The sequence below is a fragment of the Limanda limanda genome, chromosome 4 (assembly GCF_963576545.1).
Source record: "Limanda limanda chromosome 4, fLimLim1.1, whole genome shotgun sequence".
NCBI classification, from domain to species: Eukaryota; Metazoa; Chordata; class Actinopteri; order Pleuronectiformes; family Pleuronectidae; genus Limanda; species Limanda limanda.
The window spans coordinates 8,330,948-8,349,609 of NC_083639.1; the positions used below are offsets into that span (position 1 = coordinate 8,330,948).

Here is an 18,662-nt window from a genome sequence, read left to right on the forward strand (position 1 = left end):
TTGCTTCCACCGCGAACCTTCACGGCTCCTGTCACTGACCAAGAATCAACAGATGGTGTGTAACTTTGGTGTTCGTGTTCACGAATGTTAAGAGAAAGGTCCTGATTTGGATTTTTTATTTTATTTTATTTTTTTCTCAAAAAGGAAGGGACGACAATGCAAACAAGACAGAGGAGCGAAAATCCTCTCACTACACCATCAGGGGGGCGGAGTACAAATCCTCCATTTTCAGGTCCTTATCTACTGAATACTTGAAGTAGGGGGTTCTCCTACCATGAAATAGCGTATATGATTTACATGGTATACAACATGAAACATTTCAATTGTTCCCATGCATGCTGATTTTTACATAACGTGCCAACTGAAAGTGACGATGTAAGGATAATCTCCTGTTCTCTATGCAGAGCGATTTCTCAGCTGTTGTGTCAAACAGGTTTTGGGAGAAATGGGGCTTAGATGCTGGGGCTGGTTTCCTGGGCTTAGACTTAAGACTGAACCCGGTTTGTGAATGACTGACCTTGCACTCGGTGTGAGGTGGATTACGAGAAGTCAAGTCTGCACCTGTGCCTAGAAGCAGCCGTGTTGTAGAGAGCGTGAGCATTGAAAGGCCTGAAGATTCACCAGTAGTTTTCAAAAGGCCTTCACAAAAAAAGTATGAAAAGCCTAACACACATTTTCACTATATCAATGTATACAGGTTGTTTTTCTTTTGTTCTACATCGCTAAATAACTTTGAATTAAACAAATCACTGTGACCAATGCCAGAAACATTTTTTTTTTGACAGAGCAAATATTGTGTTTACTTTTTTATTATTGATTTTTGTATTTCAGTTAGCTTTATTTATTGAATATGCCAGTTTGAGACTACTATTTGTTTAAGTAAATGTTTGATCTGTACAAAAAGACCTAGGAACAAAGTTAAATGTGAGTGTCCAGCATGCTGAATGATTACTTGTGTGAACGTGAGCTAATCTCCCATGATGCATCATTCCTCATACATTAATTGCATCTGCATCGTGACGGTGTGATGTTGTGTTTGAGACTGATGTGTGTGTCTCACTTACTGTGTCCCCTTAGTAGACAGCCTGTGCAGTTTTGTGAGAGTGCAGCATGTTTTTTGGGGTGTAAATGTATTCAGAAAAGAGATACATGTGCGCGTGTGTGTGCGTGTGTGTGTGTGAGCACAACTGCATTTGTTTTCCGGGTGTGTGTCTGTGCGTGTTTTGAATGCACAAGAGAGAAATCTATTTAAAAAAGAACTTTATCAGAGGAAGTCCCCAGAGAAAAAAAAGTGAGACTGAGTCGAAGTTTTGAATGAAGCATGGAGACTCTGTATTGTTTTCTGTTTTTTAAACCTAGGAGGCTGTCCTCAGTGCCCCAGTTTGCTATTGTATGTGCTGTATCAGAATATTACTATTGAGTGTTGGCCAGCTTGTTTATATCCATCAAATAAAAGTGACTTTCTTTCTGTCTCCATTTGTGATTTTCTCGTCAAACTTAAAATCGGTCAACCCTTGATAATACAAATATAGTTCACGTATTCAATGCATGGTTTGATACTGTTGTTAAGCACAAGCATTAGCAATTCAAGTGAGCCGGAAAGTTACGATATGCTCAGCAGTGAAACATTATGTTAAAGTGCTAAAAATGAATTTTGATAACTTTGAAACCTATTTGAATAACAATTATTCATTCTGTCACTTTGTGTGAATTACCAACACTGTACATGGTGGCATAACAAAGTTCCTTTAGTTCAGTAAATGTTTTATATATCTGTTCTAACTTAAGTAGATTCAGGTCCTTTTTTTACTTTTACTTCTCCACATATCAGCAAATATCTGTACTCTGAAATAACTCTGAAATACGTTTTATTATTTAAAAGAAAGAGGCAGCATCACTGGTGAAGAAACACCTGCGATGGATTCAGAAGAGGTCACTGCAGAGTCAGATCCGTTATGATTAAGTGGACTGTAGTATTAGGGAACAAGTACTTTTACTTTTAACACTTTAAATACTTTTACTCTAGTAAAAAAGAGAATGCGATACTTATACTTTAGTACATTTTGGTCCACTTAAGTAAAACATTTGAGTTCTTCCTACAGTTTTGCACTTTAACTGAATTAAACAATTATCAGTCTGGATCATCCTCCAATGATGACAGATGCAGAATGATGACACATTAACAGTAGCCACCTACAAAATAAGACTAATCCTGATTATGAAGTGTTAGCACAGTAAATACAATATTTATTTTAGCATTTATATTCTAAAGAAATACATGTGAAGGCACACGTGGCGGAAAGGGGTTGAAAAAGATAAAAATCCTTTTACATGGTATTTCATCTGAAGTATAAATACAACATGATTAGAGACAAATACTGAGTGCTACATGCTTAATGAACACACTTCACACTTTTTGAATAAAACTGTAAAACTGCATCAAACATTATTTTGTGGCTTCTCCAAATGCACTGGAATGAACAGTCTCCAAATGTCTTTTTCTTTCTCTTCAAAGTGGGACACATAAGTTGTCATGACCATAAACTCTTCACCTTCAATCCATTTCAGCTCCATGTCCCTGTCTTCATCAGTGGACAGACCTCACTTATGCAAAGTTTATCCACTGATGAAAAGCTACTGACTTGAAATGAGCCTCATCATGGCAATTTACAAAGTGAAGAATAAATGACTGTGACTTTACAGTATGTCCTCTGAAAGCTGTGATGTAACAAACATTATCATTCCCTGTCAGTCAAAAAAAAAAAAATACAATTAAATAAACAAGATAAAAACGGATTCTGAGGCGACTGATTTTTTAGTGTCTCTATCGTCGGCAGCTCAGTAAACTTATATTGTCCAATGTCCGGCAGGTTAAAGCAATGTTATTTTTGTGTTTTATTGTCCCTTCATAAAATTGTTTAACACACGGTCTCCCCTGTCTGACAGCCAGTACCCTGCCATGGCTGCCATTGCCCCTATGAATACAGATGTGTAGACCATGTCTCCCTTAGCCGCCAGTGTGGCCAGTGCACAGAGCACCACCCCGAAGAACATCTGCTGCAGCACCTCCACCTCCTCATCCTGGATGTCCTCAAACAGGCCTTTCTGCTGAACGCCTGCAGGGGGAGCGAGGTTAGGCGTGAGGTTGGGTGTTAGAATGTGGCTGTGAACATCCTTGTGTGATGGGACTCACTAGGCAGCTGCTTCCTCACACAGACGCTTCCCTTGCGGTGGAATCCTTTGGCACAGTCACAGCGGAACGAGCCGATGGTGTTGGTACAAATCTCGTCCAGGCCGTGGCAGGCAAGCACCCTGTCGCTACATTCATCTATGTCTGAGCAAAACAACGAACAGGCCCATCACTTCCTCATCGACATGTACTTTACTGCTGCTCATCAGAAGAGTTGATGCACATGAAATAATCCATCAAATGATCTCTAATTTATAATTACCCAAACACTTGGACCCTGTCAGCCTGTAGCCGGAAGCACACTTTCTGCAGCGGGCTGGTCCACTGCCCATACAGCCCGAACAGGCTGGGTCACAGTCTGAGGAAAGAGTGTGAGTGACCATGTCACATTTTATCTTACAATGCACTGTGTTGTCATAGCTCTTATGGCTGATTTTAAGTGACAGAAAAAAAACTATTATTATTGTATTCTGATTTAATAGCACATTTCAATCAAAACATAAAGCAATTTAAATAAAAAACAAAGATTAACCAAAGAGAAAGCAAATACATTACAATTAATGCTATGGTTCAGAGGAAGTTAAGTATAAATACCCAGGTAAAGTTTGAAAAGAGGTGTACAAGCCAACATGCCAGCAACATTGCCCAGTGTAATAAATCCATATTAGTTATTGCTTGTGTCTGTGGATTTTGGTTCAAAACAAGTAATTTGAAGTCACCCCTTTAGGCTGTGGGATATTTTATAAAATCATCAGACCCACTGACCTCTGCACTCCAACGAGCCCTCTGTATTGAAGCAGTAGCTGTTGAGAGGACAGTTGTCGAGCTCCGTGCCACACTCATCAATGTCTAGGAAACAGAGATAAACAAATATTAAATGTTGATACTCCTCGTCCTATGTCGTCCATGCAGAACGTGATGATTTCCAGACTCACGCTCGGTCCTCTGCAGACAGTACCTACACAGGTGTTATTATGCAGTGTCCATCCTGCTTTGCAGCCCTCACACTGGTCATTCTCTGGGCCTGAACACTTGCTGCAGGCACCAGGACAGCTGTGCACCTGAGCCGCCAGCACACACCACAGCCAAGCCGCCTGCAGCAGCTTCCCATGAGGCGTCCAAAGTCTCATCTGGTCCAGAAAATAAGGTTGTTTATATCCTGATAATATCACAGAACTTAAACATGTTTGAAAGTTGAGGAAATGTAAACTGGCATCTAACTCCTGTCGACATCAGGACACATGCCTCATCTTTTGGTTTATATCTCATGGTCCATGTGATCATGAATGAAGGAGTAGCTGTTGATCACTTTGGTATTTTAAGCTGAGAGAAGAGATTGGGACAAAGACGACTGTTGGTGGCAACAAGAGAACTTCTACTCTAGTAGCATATTCAGGTACATGAGACCATACATATTTTCATATCACTCTATATAATTTCACTAAATATTAATAGTAGACCTAAATATCTATAATTTTACTCAAGGACGTTGGAGGCAGGTTTATGAGGGGGCTGCAGCACCCCCTGTTGTCAAAGGGTGTAACTGAAAGGCAAAAAATGCTTACTAAAACAAATAAATTAAAAAGACGTTTGTCATTTAATTTCTTCAAGTAATAGCTTGAAAGTAGACCACGCTTTTTAAGCTTATATATATTATTATTACTAAATTATATTTTTATAATAATAGATGGCCCCAGGCACAACTTCATAGTAAGATCTTGTATTCTGTGTGCATAGCTGAATATAGGACTATGTTGCTTTGACATGCATCACTATTGTGTTCAGGTTTGCAGTTTGTTGTTGTGAAAATGTCAGAATCGTAAATATTAAAAACAAGAATGTTACCCTGCTGCTTTGCATTTAATATGATAACAGCACCTTCATCTCTGACTGACTTCCAGCCTCCCTGTTTTCACTACAGTCCTATTCAGGTCCAGCTACTTCACTATTTCAGACATGTTTTACTACAAATACATGATCTGCTTATGAAATAGGAGGACCTGTTATAGACTGAACAACAAGAGTAAACGTTCAAATTACTAGTTCAAACTTGTGCTCTGAAATAGTTTCACTCTTTTTTCTGGTAGTTTATCAATAATCCCTGTACTTTAACTTAGATTTTGAATTGACTTTTAATTGTAACAGAGATCTTTTACATTGTGGTATTTCTTATTTTGCTTTAGTTATGACTTATTCCACCACTGTGTGGCGCTGCTTTAATAGAGACACGCAGATATTTAATACATTGAAACATACACTTTATTCCTGATGACAAATCAGGGTCATGAATGGTGTTTAATATTTATAAGGGCTCGTTTCATTCAACTTTTATTATGAAAATATAACATGTATACACAGAGTCACATTCTGACACATCTACTCACAGTCATTCTAACAATTTAAACAACTCTAACTGTAAACAAGCTTTGAAGTCACAGTGGATACAAAACTTAGAAGTGTTTTTAAAGTCATTGGTTTTATTTACCTCCTTCAAGTGCGTCGACTTCACTCGGGACTGGTCTGTCAAAGATTCCACATATTGTGCTTGATTCAAAGTCTCAAACATCCCGAGCGAGCGGAGCATACAGCTGTTTCTCGTCACCGCCCTGCCGAGATGTGATGTAATAAATAACAAGTGCTCCTCTTCCACTGTGCTGCCAGAATCAAATGCGAGTTTAAAGACAGCCAATCACAGCCCGCACTCTGCCACACGCTGAAATAAGCAATGTTATTTATAGACAATTTATTTATAGACAAGTGTGGACGCTCTTACAATCTTTATCTACTCTGTGGGATTGTAGGTTGAGTTAGAGTTAATCAATTTGCAGCTTGAAGGAAAGGTCTCTGTATATTTTATAAATCTGACACATGATCAAAAACATTTAGTAAAAAGACCAAAACAAAGTGATTGTTGTTTATTCCTCCCTGATCTCTTTGTTGTCCAGAAACAGGTTAAAAGTCACCAGTGATCCAGGTTGCACGCTGGGTGACATGTTCCAGTTCGTTTTGAGGCCAGTCAATAAAAAATCCTCAGCTGAAAACTGTACTAAACATCCAGTTTGAGAAACTTTTGCTAAAAACTACTGTGCTCAGCTGTCATTGGTCCATATTGTACAAATTTAGATTTCTGCGTTTTTCTTTTGGGATAATAAAGTAGTTCTATAGTCGCATGTAGATCATGGGAACAAATCAACAAGTTCAACCCACAGATAAATGGACAACACCTATTTAAAAAAAAATTGCTTTTCAGTGTGTTGTCTATTTCTGTAACTTTGTGACATCACATAAAAGAATCACTGTCCTCAGCGTATCCACCTGAACCCACTGCCCAACCTTTCAGGATTTGGTTTGTCTAAATATTTACTGGAAATCTGTAATCATTGATACAGACTTGTTAGTCATTTGGCCTCTGCAGGCATATAACACTTTTCTTCTACTGATTCTTCCACCTGGATTACTTTTATCTTGCTGTTTTAAGTTTCAAATGTTCACATTTTTGCTTTTATTGTTCTGGCCATGAGTCACTAAGAAAACACCTGTTCTTGCAAGTCAGAGGTTTTCGATACTTAAAACCACAAATATTTTTTGATGGATATCAAAACGTCAAACAAACACAGGGAAAGTGTCAAATTGTGTTTTAACATTGTACATGGACATAAAGGGTCTGCAAAGTATTAACGGATAGAATCACATGCTCGACGTGGATTTTGGTCTTGATGGGATTTGTTAACAATATAGATTATTGTCCACCTTTCAGAGTGTCTGATCTTTGTTTCATGACTTGGATGCACATGTCCTTCCTGACATTCATGGGAACTTTAAGGGTATTGTCTCCAAGTTTTTATCATCTCCAATATATTTACATAGTGAGGTCTTGTGCTGGTCTGATCCCTCTTTAGTCTTTGCTCTCCATCCATCTGATTCGCTCCATTTCCATCCTGTCCATATTTTTCCACCTGATCTCTTCCCTGTCCGGCCCAGACGTAGTTCAGTTAGTAGGGCCTGGGTCTGAGAGGGAAGCTGGAACAGAGGCAGCCCCTGAAGCAGCTCTGGAGGGTTCCTGTCGCTGCTTGGACTTGAGTCAAATTTCACCAGAAGGAAACGTTCTCCATTCCTGCCCTGCTGCTTGTCCGCTTGAATGAGGCACAGGGAGGCTGTGAACACATCAGAGTAAGGGGACCAAATCTGAGGAAGGCCCTCGTCTGCCACCTTTTTCGTGATAACCCTCTTATTTTTATGCGCCCATTCCTCCGTTCTCTCCAAGGCTTTCTGGGTCAAAACGACCACAACTCGGTCCCCCTGGGTGTTGAGCTTCAGTAGCTGAGAGTGCAGCCAAGGCAGAGGTCCCCGAGTGCACTGCTCCTTCCTGCTCCACTGGTCCACGCACACATTGAAGCCTTGGTTGCAGAGCAAAGAGCCAAGTCGACAAACTGACTCAGAAACACCATCATCCACATCTGGGGGGCTCAGCAGCAGCACGCGGCCCTCTCTGCCAACTAAAAAGAGGGGATGAATTTCAGGGATGGCTCTATTGTATATTTTATAGAAAAAGTAGAAAAAAAACTTACTCTTCACAAATCCACCATGATGCCAGCTCCACACCCATTCTATAAAAGAAAGATAATCAAATAAATATTGATAAAGTGTTCCACACTTCATAGAGTTTCTCAAGAAAAAATGCAGAGATCTTCAAGAACATGTAAAGTTTGATCTGGATGTATCTGATTTCAATACAGGTACTTGCAAGATGGTGGCCAATCAGATGTGGTGGAGTAATGCGAGCTACGATTGCGCTTATAGTTTATCATGAGTTGGTTACAAATTCCAGAGCAGAAAAATGAAACACTGTTCTCTATTCATGTCATGTGTTGAAGGATTCCCTCCTTATTCTTACACATTTACACTTAATGCAAAAAAAAGATAAAGAATGTAGAACTCACTCTTGACAAAGCCGTGAAGTATATAGAACACAAGCATAGTCAAGCAAAACAGCAACATGACAACGACAACCAGGAGACTCCAGCGCCCTCTGTCAGCTGCAATGAGAACAAAAAAGAAGTTTCTAATGTACATTGAATATTAGCTAGATACACCTTCACTGTCAGTTTGTATAAAGTGTGTCAGTGTCACTTACTGTTTTCGAAACAGAAAGGACCCAGCTCATGTCCCATTCCCTTTACTTTCACCTTCACAAATAGATAAACATGAATAAGTTTTTCAGATTCAGACATTATACTGTACGACTCTGTGGCTGAATACCAACAATACGTTACCATAACACATGGAGACAGCTGGAGGTCGATGTCTTCAAAAGACCCTGTTTTCTCCTGTGGGGGACGAAGTTGTGAATCTCATTAGATTCTTAAAAATGACGTGAGGCCACACATTGCCCAGCCACACAGAAATCAATTCTAAATTCTAATGGCGATCTCAAACTTTCAAATTATACCAAATATCTGAAATGTAGGAATATTGCAAATTAAAGTTTGAGCAAAATGTGTGAACATTTTTGACATGGTGAAAGTAAAGTTGAATTCGATGGTGCAGCCATACAAGCATGGATATTTCATGTAGTATTAAAACGCCTATTGTATTGCTTTGTTTAAGGTGGAAACAAGTACATAAGTCTTGATACTGTTTCACATACAGTGCAACAAACAGGTTAAAAATGAGGATTACTAGGGTCACTAAGTCTTTTCTTACCCAGAGTCCTTTGCGGTTTTGTCTCCACGTTCTATTTGGCAGCTGTTGTCTGAGGCCCCTCATCTCCCTGCAGCTGCTGCCCTCCTTACGACAGGGCCACACCTCACCCTCCAGCCTGCAGGGGGCAGACAGGTTCCACAGCAGCAGTGGGCAATGCTGGTTGGTTTGACCCTGGCCCACAGACACTGACACGTTCTGCCACACGTTCCTCTGAGAGAAACCTGGACACACAGGAGACGACAGCATACCAAAGATCAAAATAAACCCACTCTGCGCCTTGTACACTTAAATTAAAAAAGTGACCTCATGGATTCTCACCCATGTTTGCAAAGGGGCATCTTCGAGAGCGCACGAAGTGCTGATCATACCATGTCTAAAAGAACACAAACATATCAGTCACATCAGGACGCAGCACAGTTGATCTGTCAGCGATATGTTATCATGATGTGTTAGTGACTGTACCTTGAGACACATGCAGTGGGTCACAGAATAGAGGGGGATGGTCTCCCTCTCCCAGCTCTGCACAGTCACATGTCAGAGATTAAAAATAGTTCTATTACACAGGATTTGGATTCACAGTAACCACAGATCAGCTTTAAAAAAATGTGTGTAAAGGGTGAAGGTAAGACTGGCTCTGTTTGAGGTTACACCTGGACTATGAACCAAGCAGTAAACACATGGAGTCTCTCCTGGTTGCATAGCAGCCAATGAATAGTCTGGCAGTGTTTTTTTTACTTTGCTTATGTAGGTTGAGCAGCCATAATGATATGTAGGTGCTGGATTATGGACTTTGTCCCGTTTAACTCACTGCAAAAAAACACATGTCACAAACTGTGGAAACTGTTCCACTGCACAACCCAACTGTATATAAATGTGTTAAATTAGCTCCCCCTGCAGCAGCTACAACCAAGAATACTATTTATCTATATATATATAACAATAATACATCATTATGGGAACATTGTGGAGTCATTTTTACTTTGGTACTTTGGCACATTTTATTGAATATTAATGTTCTAACATTGAATTTCAGTTTGACTTATTATTTAATTATTTTTGCGGTGTGGTTTTACTTCTTTTACTTTAATGATCAAGTCCATCCATCCATCCATTATCCATCCCTTAAAGAATCAGGAGTGTGCTGGAGCCAACTTGAATAAATAATCTCGATATTTCTTCGACCTCTGCACCAAATACACAAACTCCTCCATGTTTGGACACCAACCTGACAAATCCCATTGTGCTCATGCTGGATGCACACGGACAAGCTGCCATTATTTTTTCCATCAAACTGCAGCTCCACGTGATTCTTCTCTTTGGGGATTACAACCCTGAGTTCGGGCACTGAAAAGAGAATAAGAAAAACTGGTTTAACGCCAAAAGACAAATAGAAATGCAAACTGACACAGGGAACACCTGGTAATGTTTTTGTGTAGGGGATTCTTTTTCTCACCTTGACACTCTTCTACACATTTCTTCAGCTCCAGGGAACACACTGAGGACAGATGGTGAGACACTATATGTCAGACACTACGTCATGAGTTCATTAGACGTTCTGATGTTAAACCTCTGAAGGACCAAACTTTACCTTTTTCTAGAGAAGGAGCAACAACCCGTTGAATTAGATGCAGTAAACTAGAAGGATATACAATCACTTTGCTGCTGAAGGAAAGCCCAGCTGGTTTAGTAATCACCATGGAAACCTACAGACGTCACACACATAAACATACAGAGTTTACGAGACACGACAGTGGCTGGCAGTAAATACTTTTTAATCCAGTACACTTTACCTTTGCCCAGTTGTGCTGAGTAACCATTGTTTGATTGACAGAAAACTCCGCCTTCTTGCATGTGGGCATGGTAGACGCTGTTTGATAGCACACTGTCAGAGAAGCTGTCGCAACAGAGAGGCAGAAGTGGGGCTTAGTTAAAACTCACTGGTAATGGTTGATTTAACTGTTGGAAAAATAAATGAAATCCATGTGAAATCACACTTAAAAGGACCCACAAGTGTACAACAATCATGTACACACAAATGTAGGCTACAGTTAAATTCGCATTATCCCTTTCACACCAACTTCCATGTTCGCTCATCCATTCAGGATTTCCCAACATCCCACAACACGCTCTCCAACAGCTCCGATTTTGGATGTTGTTCAATCTGTTTCCACTTGTGTGTGAAAGTGTCTCTGAGGGCAGCTTTTAATGCATTACTGGAATTAAACACATCCAACTTGTCGGGATGACAGGAAATTCCTTCACAACTTGTGATTTACTTTGTAGGATGAGTCATACTAAAGGAATGTGAGGCATACAAACACTGGTTTGTGAGCAAACTCTATAGAGTAGACACACTGATTAGAGTTAATACCTCTACCAGGGTCAAACACTAAACACTAATTATTCGTATATCCAGAACCATGAATAATTCTCTGAGAAATCAATGAAAATTAAAAATGATTGGATCCACCCTTCAATCCGGATCCAGACCGAAATTTAATCAGTTCATCTCTGACGCATACCACATCGTTCAACAACAACAAACAACCACAGATGAGAACGTAACCTCTGTGGTGTAGGAAATAATAAACGACAGTGGGCTCCAGTCTTACCTTTTGGCTTCCTCGCCTCCTCACTGTCTTCCTCCTCATTGTTCCTAGAGGGGCCTTCGTCCTCCATGTCTTTATCCAGGCGGATGTGAAACTCTGTGTCTATCACCAAACATAATGCACATGTCTCCTTCGTGTCTGAGCAGAGGTTGAACTTTGCTGTTAGGTTTTGAACGTCCACACCATGATTCTCGGCCAGAAGGATTATCTCATCCCTCATGGTGCAATCAGAGAGACCCTAAAAGGAGGAAAAGATAATTTTGTATTTCACTGAATCAGTGTGGAGAGCATGTATTTGCTGGTCAGGAGTCCAATGAGATAAAGGTTGTATAACATTTAATTGGTCTGATAAGATGACAGATGGTTGTAACCCTCTATTTGTGTTTAATTAAATGTTCAAAAATAAATCAATAAATCACTACGAGGGGAAATCTAAATGTGAGAGCCGCCAGTCCTGAAGGGAAATTGATCTGTCAACAGAAAACAGCAGCACAGGAAATGTCTTCTTCAGTGTGAACAAGCATAGTGAATATACCTGAGTGCAAATGACTTCATCACTTTCATATCCTGAGATCTCCAAACCGCAGGTCGACGGGCTCAGGGTCAGTAAAACCCACCAAATCAACCACCCTGGGAGAAACATTCTGCCTCAAGACACTCAGACAGATTTGAGTTTTAGAGCATTTCTTTCCCCAGGAGCGACGTTAACACCTTGATGAACAAGTCCAGTGTCTTCCTCCGCTTCATGACTTTACAGGTCGGAGATTAACTTGGTGGTATCCTGGAATAAACTGCACACTGGCCACAGGTGGGCAGCGAAACGAGACGAGCTGTTGAGGATACCTGAGTTTCACTTTGTTTGTTGCCTGAGGAGGAAGAGACACACATTATTGCAGGTGTAGGTTTCCTGTCACAGTTTAATCTTTGCTGGGAATAAAAGTTGATGCGAATGAAATCAAAAAAGACTAAAACAAATAGACAAATTCACAAATCTCTTAATCAACAAAATAAGTGAAGCACCTTCAAGCTTTTTTTAAGCAAACACTGCAATTTAGTATATACAACATAAGATTAAAAAACATGTTATACCAGTAATACTATGGGAATATGATCGTGGTTACTTACTGTGTTTGGTGACCCACTCTGTGTGGTTCCCTCTGAGGAGTGTATTCCAGCTCTTACATGATACTGAAGTTGCTGAGAAGTGTGAGTCATGTAAAAATTGCTCCATACAGCGTGTCAGCGTCCTGACTCAGGTAAAGTCCCACCCTCTCTGTCTCCTATGTCTCTCCCTCTTTCTTGTTTTCACTCCCACATCAGTCCCTCATCACGTTCAACTGCACAGAAACATTCCACTTACTGCTCTGAATTCCAATCACGGTGAAACTATGGCACAGCCTCAACCGTTCAAAGTTCAAAACTGTTTGTCTTTTTTTCATCTAAACCGAAGCCACCTTGAACGCCGGATTAAAGAATGTCATACCTGTGTTTTAAATAAATACAAAACTTCAGGGCTGATTTGGTGGCAGCACTGAATAATGTTCCTTATCTTGTTGTGTGGCGTCGGCAAAGGATTCTTACCTCTGCATGACAACCCAGACAAACAAGTTCTGCTCCAAAAAAAACAAAACGAAATGACATACCTTTGCCCCACGCTGAGTATACAGTTCACAGAGGGAGGTAGATACCAGAAGAAACACACACAGCTCCCACGCAGCAGCTCGACTGGTTTGACCAAAGACTGTTGTACTTAATACAAATCCATTGTCTGCCTATCACAGCCTCAGAAACCAACCAGACTAAAACAGCACAACACACCTACTGGGTAAAGTGATATGGCAGAGTTGCAGGCGAGTGATAATAAAACACTCAACATCTTTGTTACTCAGCAGCAGATATAAGTTTTAATCAGGGGCCATAATTTTACATTTTACACAGAGGGGCCAATCATATGTACAACATTAATGTTCAATTCCTGATTCAGTAAGGTGCACATTCCTTGTTTACGGTTAGCTCTATAGCTTTGAACAAAGTATTTTGAAAGTGACTTGTTTGTTTGTTTGCTACTGACAGTACAGGGGCACTTCAGGGGCCAATCACATTTCAGCTAGGGTCAGTGCCCCCTGGCCCGAACCCTATGTTACTCTTATTATTACTGGGGGCGAGTGCACCCCAGCCTGCCCTTGGATCCGCCCCTGCTGTTACTGGTTACATTATCTGTAGTCTCTACTGAGATCAGTGTGCAGCCAATAACACAACACTGCAGAGTTTGATTCCAGCCGACTCTGCTGCACACAAGCCTCTCACAAACCCTGTAGAAGTGATGCTTAACCATGACTTGTTGTTCTTGGTTGATTGTGAAGCTTTATACATTGTGGCCTTCTTTTAAAAGATAAATCACTGATGCATGCTTTGACATAGTTGCACAAACAATGTCGAGTGATTATAATCTAATTCAGGTTTCGTCAAGAATGTGGCTCTGCCAGGCCACATTACATTTTTTCTACTGATCACCAACAAGGTGCAATTGTGCTCACACAAAATGCTTTAAGAGTTTATCTTCTGGAGCACATGGAATTAAGGGGGGGATTGCACTGGTTTTCTTATTAAAGTATAAAATTAGCACTATTTTCGCATAATCCTGCTGCCAAACAAATAAATGCAGACGAAAACATAACCTCCTTAGGGAGGTAATCACGGTGAAGATTTTATGCACGAACAACGCTGTGTGTCCTTTTGTTCTTAACAAAATTGAACAGTAGTACCATCTGACCAAATGTTTGAAATAAATATGAATCAATGAAGTTGAAGACAAACGGATCTGGGACACTATTTATTCATTTATGTTGAGTATCACAGGTGGATGATCTTCTCAAGAGATACAGTGTCACTCTCACTTAAAGCTGTTCTATGATGAAGTCATCCAGGGGTCTCTGCAGGGCAGCATCAGCAGAGACAAGCCAGCAACCCCGTTTAGGGGGACGGACAATACTGTAGTCAACAGCATCGGATCTATAAAAGAGAGATTCATAATAAATATTCGTGTAATATAGACAATAATAACTATAGCACCCTCAAACTGCTGCATACTTGTACCTGCCCACATCGACCTCCTGCCCATTGATCATAAGCCTGGAAGAGGGAGTTTGCTGCCGCTCCTCATAAACCGCAGGTTTTAGAGCTGCACACAGAGGACACATAAAGAAAATGCACTAAAATGGTTTGTCTGGTTCTTAAAAAGACAATTATCAAACATTGATTCAATATGTCAATGACCCGATATTTAATCATAACAAGAAATGAAGCTATCCCGGCCATGAGCAGATACACAACCTTTTCACCCACCTAAAATTCCTTCAGCGTTGTTGTCAGATGGATGTTGCCTTAAAACCGGCCACAGGAATTTTTCACCGTGTCTCTCATGAAGTAAGATGACAATTCGTATGTCCCCAGTAGCGACATCCACTTCCTTGTTCCGTTTAATCACCGTCACACTAGAAAAACAAGCATCATCATTACTTTCTTTTTTCGGTTCCTTATTTAAGGCCCTGCACATCCCCACAGGTCCTCACACTAAAAGCTGTGTATCAGTTCAGAGGCTGCATTCTTCGGAGGACTGAGTAACCGATCACCGATACATCTGTGCTGAGCAGACAATGTCTTAGTACAGGGGTTCACAAACTTTTGCAAGGTGGGCCCCCCCAAAGGGCCAGCTGCAGTTGGAAGAAATTAGCTAGCTAGAAGGCTAGCTCTTGGGGCTACGAGCTTTCTACAAAGACTGTGGAGCAAATTACTCCTTAGATTAGGCTACGAATAGGCATAGGTATTTATTATAGGTATTAATAAGGAAGCAGTGAGTATTTAAAAAGAGTGTTTATAAAGCAATGAATATCTGAATGATAGAGGAAACAAGAGCAATCGCACAAACTCTGCAGGGTGTCGTCTCAGTGAGGGTGAGCGCTGACCATGCCTGCGGTTACTTTTACTTTTATACTCGGAAGCGTACGTGCAACTCGCGTTCAAACACTCCTCTTTTGATTGGTGGATCAGGAACAAAACAGTATTTGATTTGTTTGTGTCAGTCCAGACCCTTGCATTTCGCCAATGAGGGAGCTTTCACTAACCAGTGACAGGTCGGCGGTGGTTTTTTCTTTTTAAAAAAAATTTAAATAAAAAAAACAACCACTGTCTTAGTTTAAACTAACCTGGAGGCGAATGCATGGGCTACAGCAGCAGAGGACCAGAAGTGGACATTATTGGGGTCGAATCTAAACCCATAAAACGAGGCCTGCAGGGAATTCTAAGAGGAACCCCTGGCTGCAGCTCGCAGATCGAGGAGGAGCTTAATTTTCCCTATATGTGGGCTGGTCTAAACGTTTAAACAAAAAAGCGGGAGATCGTATTTCCGTCTGAGTCCATAATACTGCGCGCTTTTCTGCCTAGAGGTAAGTTGCCGCTCTCTGTTAGTGTACATTGTAAACTAATGTATGGATAGACCAACAAGTTGATAATTAAAATATTCATGCAAGTAACATGCATAGGCCTAATGTTTATGTCATGAGGTCGTTTGAATAATAGCATTTAGGCAGTGTTTTTCCAGCTTTTTTAACCCTTTTGTGCATGGCGTCCACATATGACGACAATTAAATAAACTCCAATATTTTGGGCTTATCATGGTAATATTCTCTAAAACCACATTGGTGAAATATATTTCGTGAAACATTGAAACCTGATTTAAATTTTGCTTTTCCCCTCCAGATTTGCCTACATTGTATCGCCATTGTATCGCCATCCTACCACAGCTCGCACACGCACACTGCACAACCACATTGCACCACATTGCACCACATAACACACACATTACAAAACCAACAGTTCTTTTAAGAACTACTGTCTGTCTGTCTGTCTGTCTGTCTGTCTGTCTGTCTGTCTGTCTGTCTGTCTGTCTGTCTGTCTGTCTGTCTGTCTGTCTGTCTGTCTGTCTGTCTGTCTGTCTGTCTGTCTGTCTGTCTGTCTGTCTGTCTGTCTGTCTGTCTGTCTGTCTGTCTGCCTGTGTGTCTGTCTGACTGTCTGTCTGTCAGTCACTGTCACTGTCCTGATTTTCTCTGGTCAGGTAGGTTCACTGCAATGCTTAAAAAAAAATCATATTTCATATCCAGGTTTATAAAAACAGTAACTAATGCGCTATATTTGTGTGTGTTTCTACCCTATAGTATGTCTGAGAGAAATATGTCTGAGAGAAATAAAGAAGGTAATCAAATATATCATTATCATATCAAATAAATCATTCACTGGAATTAGAGTATGATAAGGCATAATAACAGGATTCCAATATCAACATCTAATGCATGGCCTTATTCTTTGCATAGTGCATTACATTTTGAAATTGGAATTCTGCATTGACAATGGTCAAAATAAATGTAATGAAATACATTCCTTTATTCCTTATGTGTGTCCATTTGTTACCCACAGCTACTTTGATTGACCTTGTGTTGCCTTCATACATGTGCGTGCGTGTGTGTGTGTGTGTATGTGCGTGACAGGTGTCCCACTGCGGTCCCCCCCGCTACATGGAGCCCCACATCCTGGGCTGGAGGCCTCTCATGCTCAAGCTCAGGCTCATTTGAAGTATCCTCTTCCTGAGGCCACCCCCGATGACGTCAATGTGGTAAAAAAGATGACAATTTCAGTGTCAATTTCAGATGGTAAAAGTTATGTTTTAGCAGGGGTTTAAGTGATGCTGTGCCTTTTAATGTTTATTCTTTTCCCCTCTGATATATAGAGACACATTACTATACTTACGGATGGTGATACACCAAACATTAATAAGATCACCAACAGTGAACTGTTCCACTGTCCCTTCTGTAAATACGTGGGTGCAAAATTCAAGGTCGACTACCATGTAAAAGGCCATTCGTCAGTGAAACACAAAGGTGCTTATCTAAAATATTACACAAATGAATTACTCTGTATTTTTTCACAAGTATGAATCTTACTCCCTCAATTCCTCTCTTACAGAGTTCACAATAATCAAGTGTGGATTAAGTTGTCGGACGGCAACACATTTTCATTGTTGCTATTGTGCAGCAACACTTAGAAATCGATCGCAATTGGTAAGGCACCTACAAATACACCAGGAGGAGGTGCAAGCTGCAGCCCCTGTACAGCACTTTGTGGCCCCCGCTCAACTCCCTCAGCTCCCCGTGGCCCTCGCTCAGCTCCCCGTGGCCCTCCCTCAGCTCCCCGTGGCCCTCGCTAAGGTCTCTAAGGTCCCTCAGCTCCCCGTGGCCCTCCCTCAGCTCCCCGTGGCCCTCGCTAAGGTCTCTAAGGTCCCTCAGCTCCCCGTGGCCCTCCCTCAGCTCCCTGTGGCCCTCGCTAAGGTCCCTCAGCTCCCTGTGGCCCTCGCTCAGCTCCCATTGGCTCCTGCAGAATGTTCCACTGCAACTAAAGCATCAAGTGAGCAAAATAAATTCTGTTGTCCTCATTGCAAGTTGATTTTAAACAAAAAAAACTTCAAAACACACAGCAGGAGAAAACACACCAACCTCCTTGAGACAATAACGAAGGACAGATTTTTGGCCTGTCAGTGTATCGATGGCACACATGGTGTGTTTGCAGTTGAAAAATCTTTTTGTGGTCCTGCAACACCCATACATGTAATCAAGAATATGTGGGGGCCAGCACAGAAGATCATCTGTGAGGTCAACCAGTGTCGTTTGAATGCTGACTTTGCTCAAAGGAGCGGGATGTTGCCTTTCGAGTGCCACCACATCCGATCATTATTGTATTGCCCACGCACTGACGGTCAAACCGTGACACTTCCAGGTGAGGCCTTGGAAAGAATGGTGGAAAACAAGTGGTTTGGTGAGGAGCGTAAGGCCGGCCTCTTGCGTTTCCAAAAAAATGCTGATGCTGAGGGTGTGCCTCTGTCTGTGCACTTGACTGTAGGTGGTCCACCATCTAAATTTCATATATCTGTTTATGAAAAAAAGGTAACATACCACAGCAGGTTGGGAAGAGTTATTGTGGCATATGATGCAAAGCAAAACACCTGGCATTGTCCCTGCTCTAAAGCGAGACAATCCTGTATCCATAAAGCTGTTGCTAAATGGCATCCGTTTGTAACAAAGAGGGAGCTTTTTAGGAAGGTGAAGAGCACA

At 41.1% G+C, this 18,662-nt stretch overlaps 3 protein-coding genes and 1 long non-coding RNA gene across 4 annotated transcripts in view; 1 reads left to right on the forward strand and 3 right to left on the reverse strand.

Moving 5' to 3' along the window:
- Positions 1 to 2,366: 2,366 nt before the first annotated feature.
- Positions 2,367 to 4,320, reverse strand: LOC132999510 (protein disulfide isomerase Creld1). Its single transcript, XM_061069199.1, has 5 exons — positions 4,149 to 4,320; positions 3,956 to 4,039; positions 3,453 to 3,548; positions 3,194 to 3,334; positions 2,367 to 3,116 (listed from the first exon to the last, which is right to left on the reverse strand). The coding sequence occupies exons 1-5, from the start codon at positions 4,318 to 4,320 to the stop codon at positions 2,896 to 2,898; spliced, it is 714 nt and encodes a 237-aa protein (XP_060925182.1). The 3' UTR covers positions 2,367 to 2,895.
- Positions 4,321 to 5,502: 1,182 nt separating this feature from the next.
- LOC132999512 (interleukin-17 receptor C-like) lies at positions 5,503 to 13,266 on the reverse strand. The gene is made up of 15 exons (XM_061069201.1): positions 12,628 to 13,266; positions 12,038 to 12,368; positions 11,506 to 11,740; positions 10,684 to 10,787; positions 10,482 to 10,596; positions 10,347 to 10,388; positions 10,119 to 10,237; positions 9,356 to 9,412; positions 9,212 to 9,266; positions 8,894 to 9,114; positions 8,464 to 8,517; positions 8,325 to 8,376; positions 8,131 to 8,226; positions 7,759 to 7,797; positions 5,503 to 7,686 (listed from the first exon to the last, which is right to left on the reverse strand). The coding sequence occupies exons 2-15, from the start codon at positions 12,143 to 12,145 to the stop codon at positions 6,998 to 7,000; spliced, it is 1,986 nt and encodes a 661-aa protein (XP_060925184.1). The 5' UTR covers positions 12,146 to 12,368; positions 12,628 to 13,266; the 3' UTR covers positions 5,503 to 6,997.
- Positions 13,267 to 14,322: 1,056 nt separating this feature from the next.
- LOC132999511 (inter-alpha-trypsin inhibitor heavy chain H3-like) overlaps positions 14,323 to 18,662 on the reverse strand; it is a 39,401-nt gene continuing 35,061 nt past the window's right edge. Inside the window, exons 20-22 of the mRNA XM_061069200.1 lie at positions 14,848 to 14,996; positions 14,599 to 14,683; positions 14,323 to 14,514 (exon numbers count right to left, since the gene is read on the reverse strand). Coding sequence (XP_060925183.1) covers positions 14,400 to 14,514; positions 14,599 to 14,683; positions 14,848 to 14,996 — 349 coding nt within the window. The 3' untranslated portion in view covers positions 14,323 to 14,399. The remainder of the gene's footprint in view (positions 14,515 to 14,598; positions 14,684 to 14,847; positions 14,997 to 18,662) is intronic.
- Positions 16,731 to 17,719, forward strand: LOC132999514 (uncharacterized). The gene is made up of 4 exons (XR_009678155.1): positions 16,731 to 16,753; positions 17,046 to 17,170; positions 17,285 to 17,435; positions 17,521 to 17,719. It is a non-coding gene; the product is annotated as an uncharacterized LOC132999514 (long non-coding RNA).

What these genes read in the sequence shown, in the direction of transcription:
- LOC132999510 (XM_061069199.1), bottom strand. Translation starts at nt 4,320, where the DNA reads ATGAGACTTTGGACGCCTCATGGGAAGCTGCTGCAGGCGGCTTGGCTG. An exon ending in GACAGGGTCCAAGTGTTTGG is followed by an intron (nt 3,335 to 3,452) that starts GTAATTATAAAT and finishes TGTTTTGCTCAG; the next exon opens with ACATAGATGAATGTAGCGAC. An exon ending in TGTGAGGAAGCAGCTGCCTA is followed by an intron (nt 3,117 to 3,193) that starts GTGAGTCCCATC and finishes CTCCCCCTGCAG; the next exon opens with GCGTTCAGCAGAAAGGCCTG.
- LOC132999512 (XM_061069201.1), bottom strand. Translation starts at nt 12,145, where the DNA reads ATGTTTCTCCCAGGGTGGTTGATTTGGTGGGTTTTACTGACCCTGAGC. An exon ending in CTCAGCACAACTGGGCAAAG is followed by an intron (nt 10,597 to 10,683) that starts GTAAAGTGTACT and finishes TGACGTCTGTAG; the next exon opens with GTTTCCATGGTGATTACTAA. An exon ending in TGCTCCTTCTCTAGAAAAAG is followed by an intron (nt 10,389 to 10,481) that starts GTAAAGTTTGGT and finishes ATCTGTCCTCAG; the next exon opens with TGTGTTCCCTGGAGCTGAAG.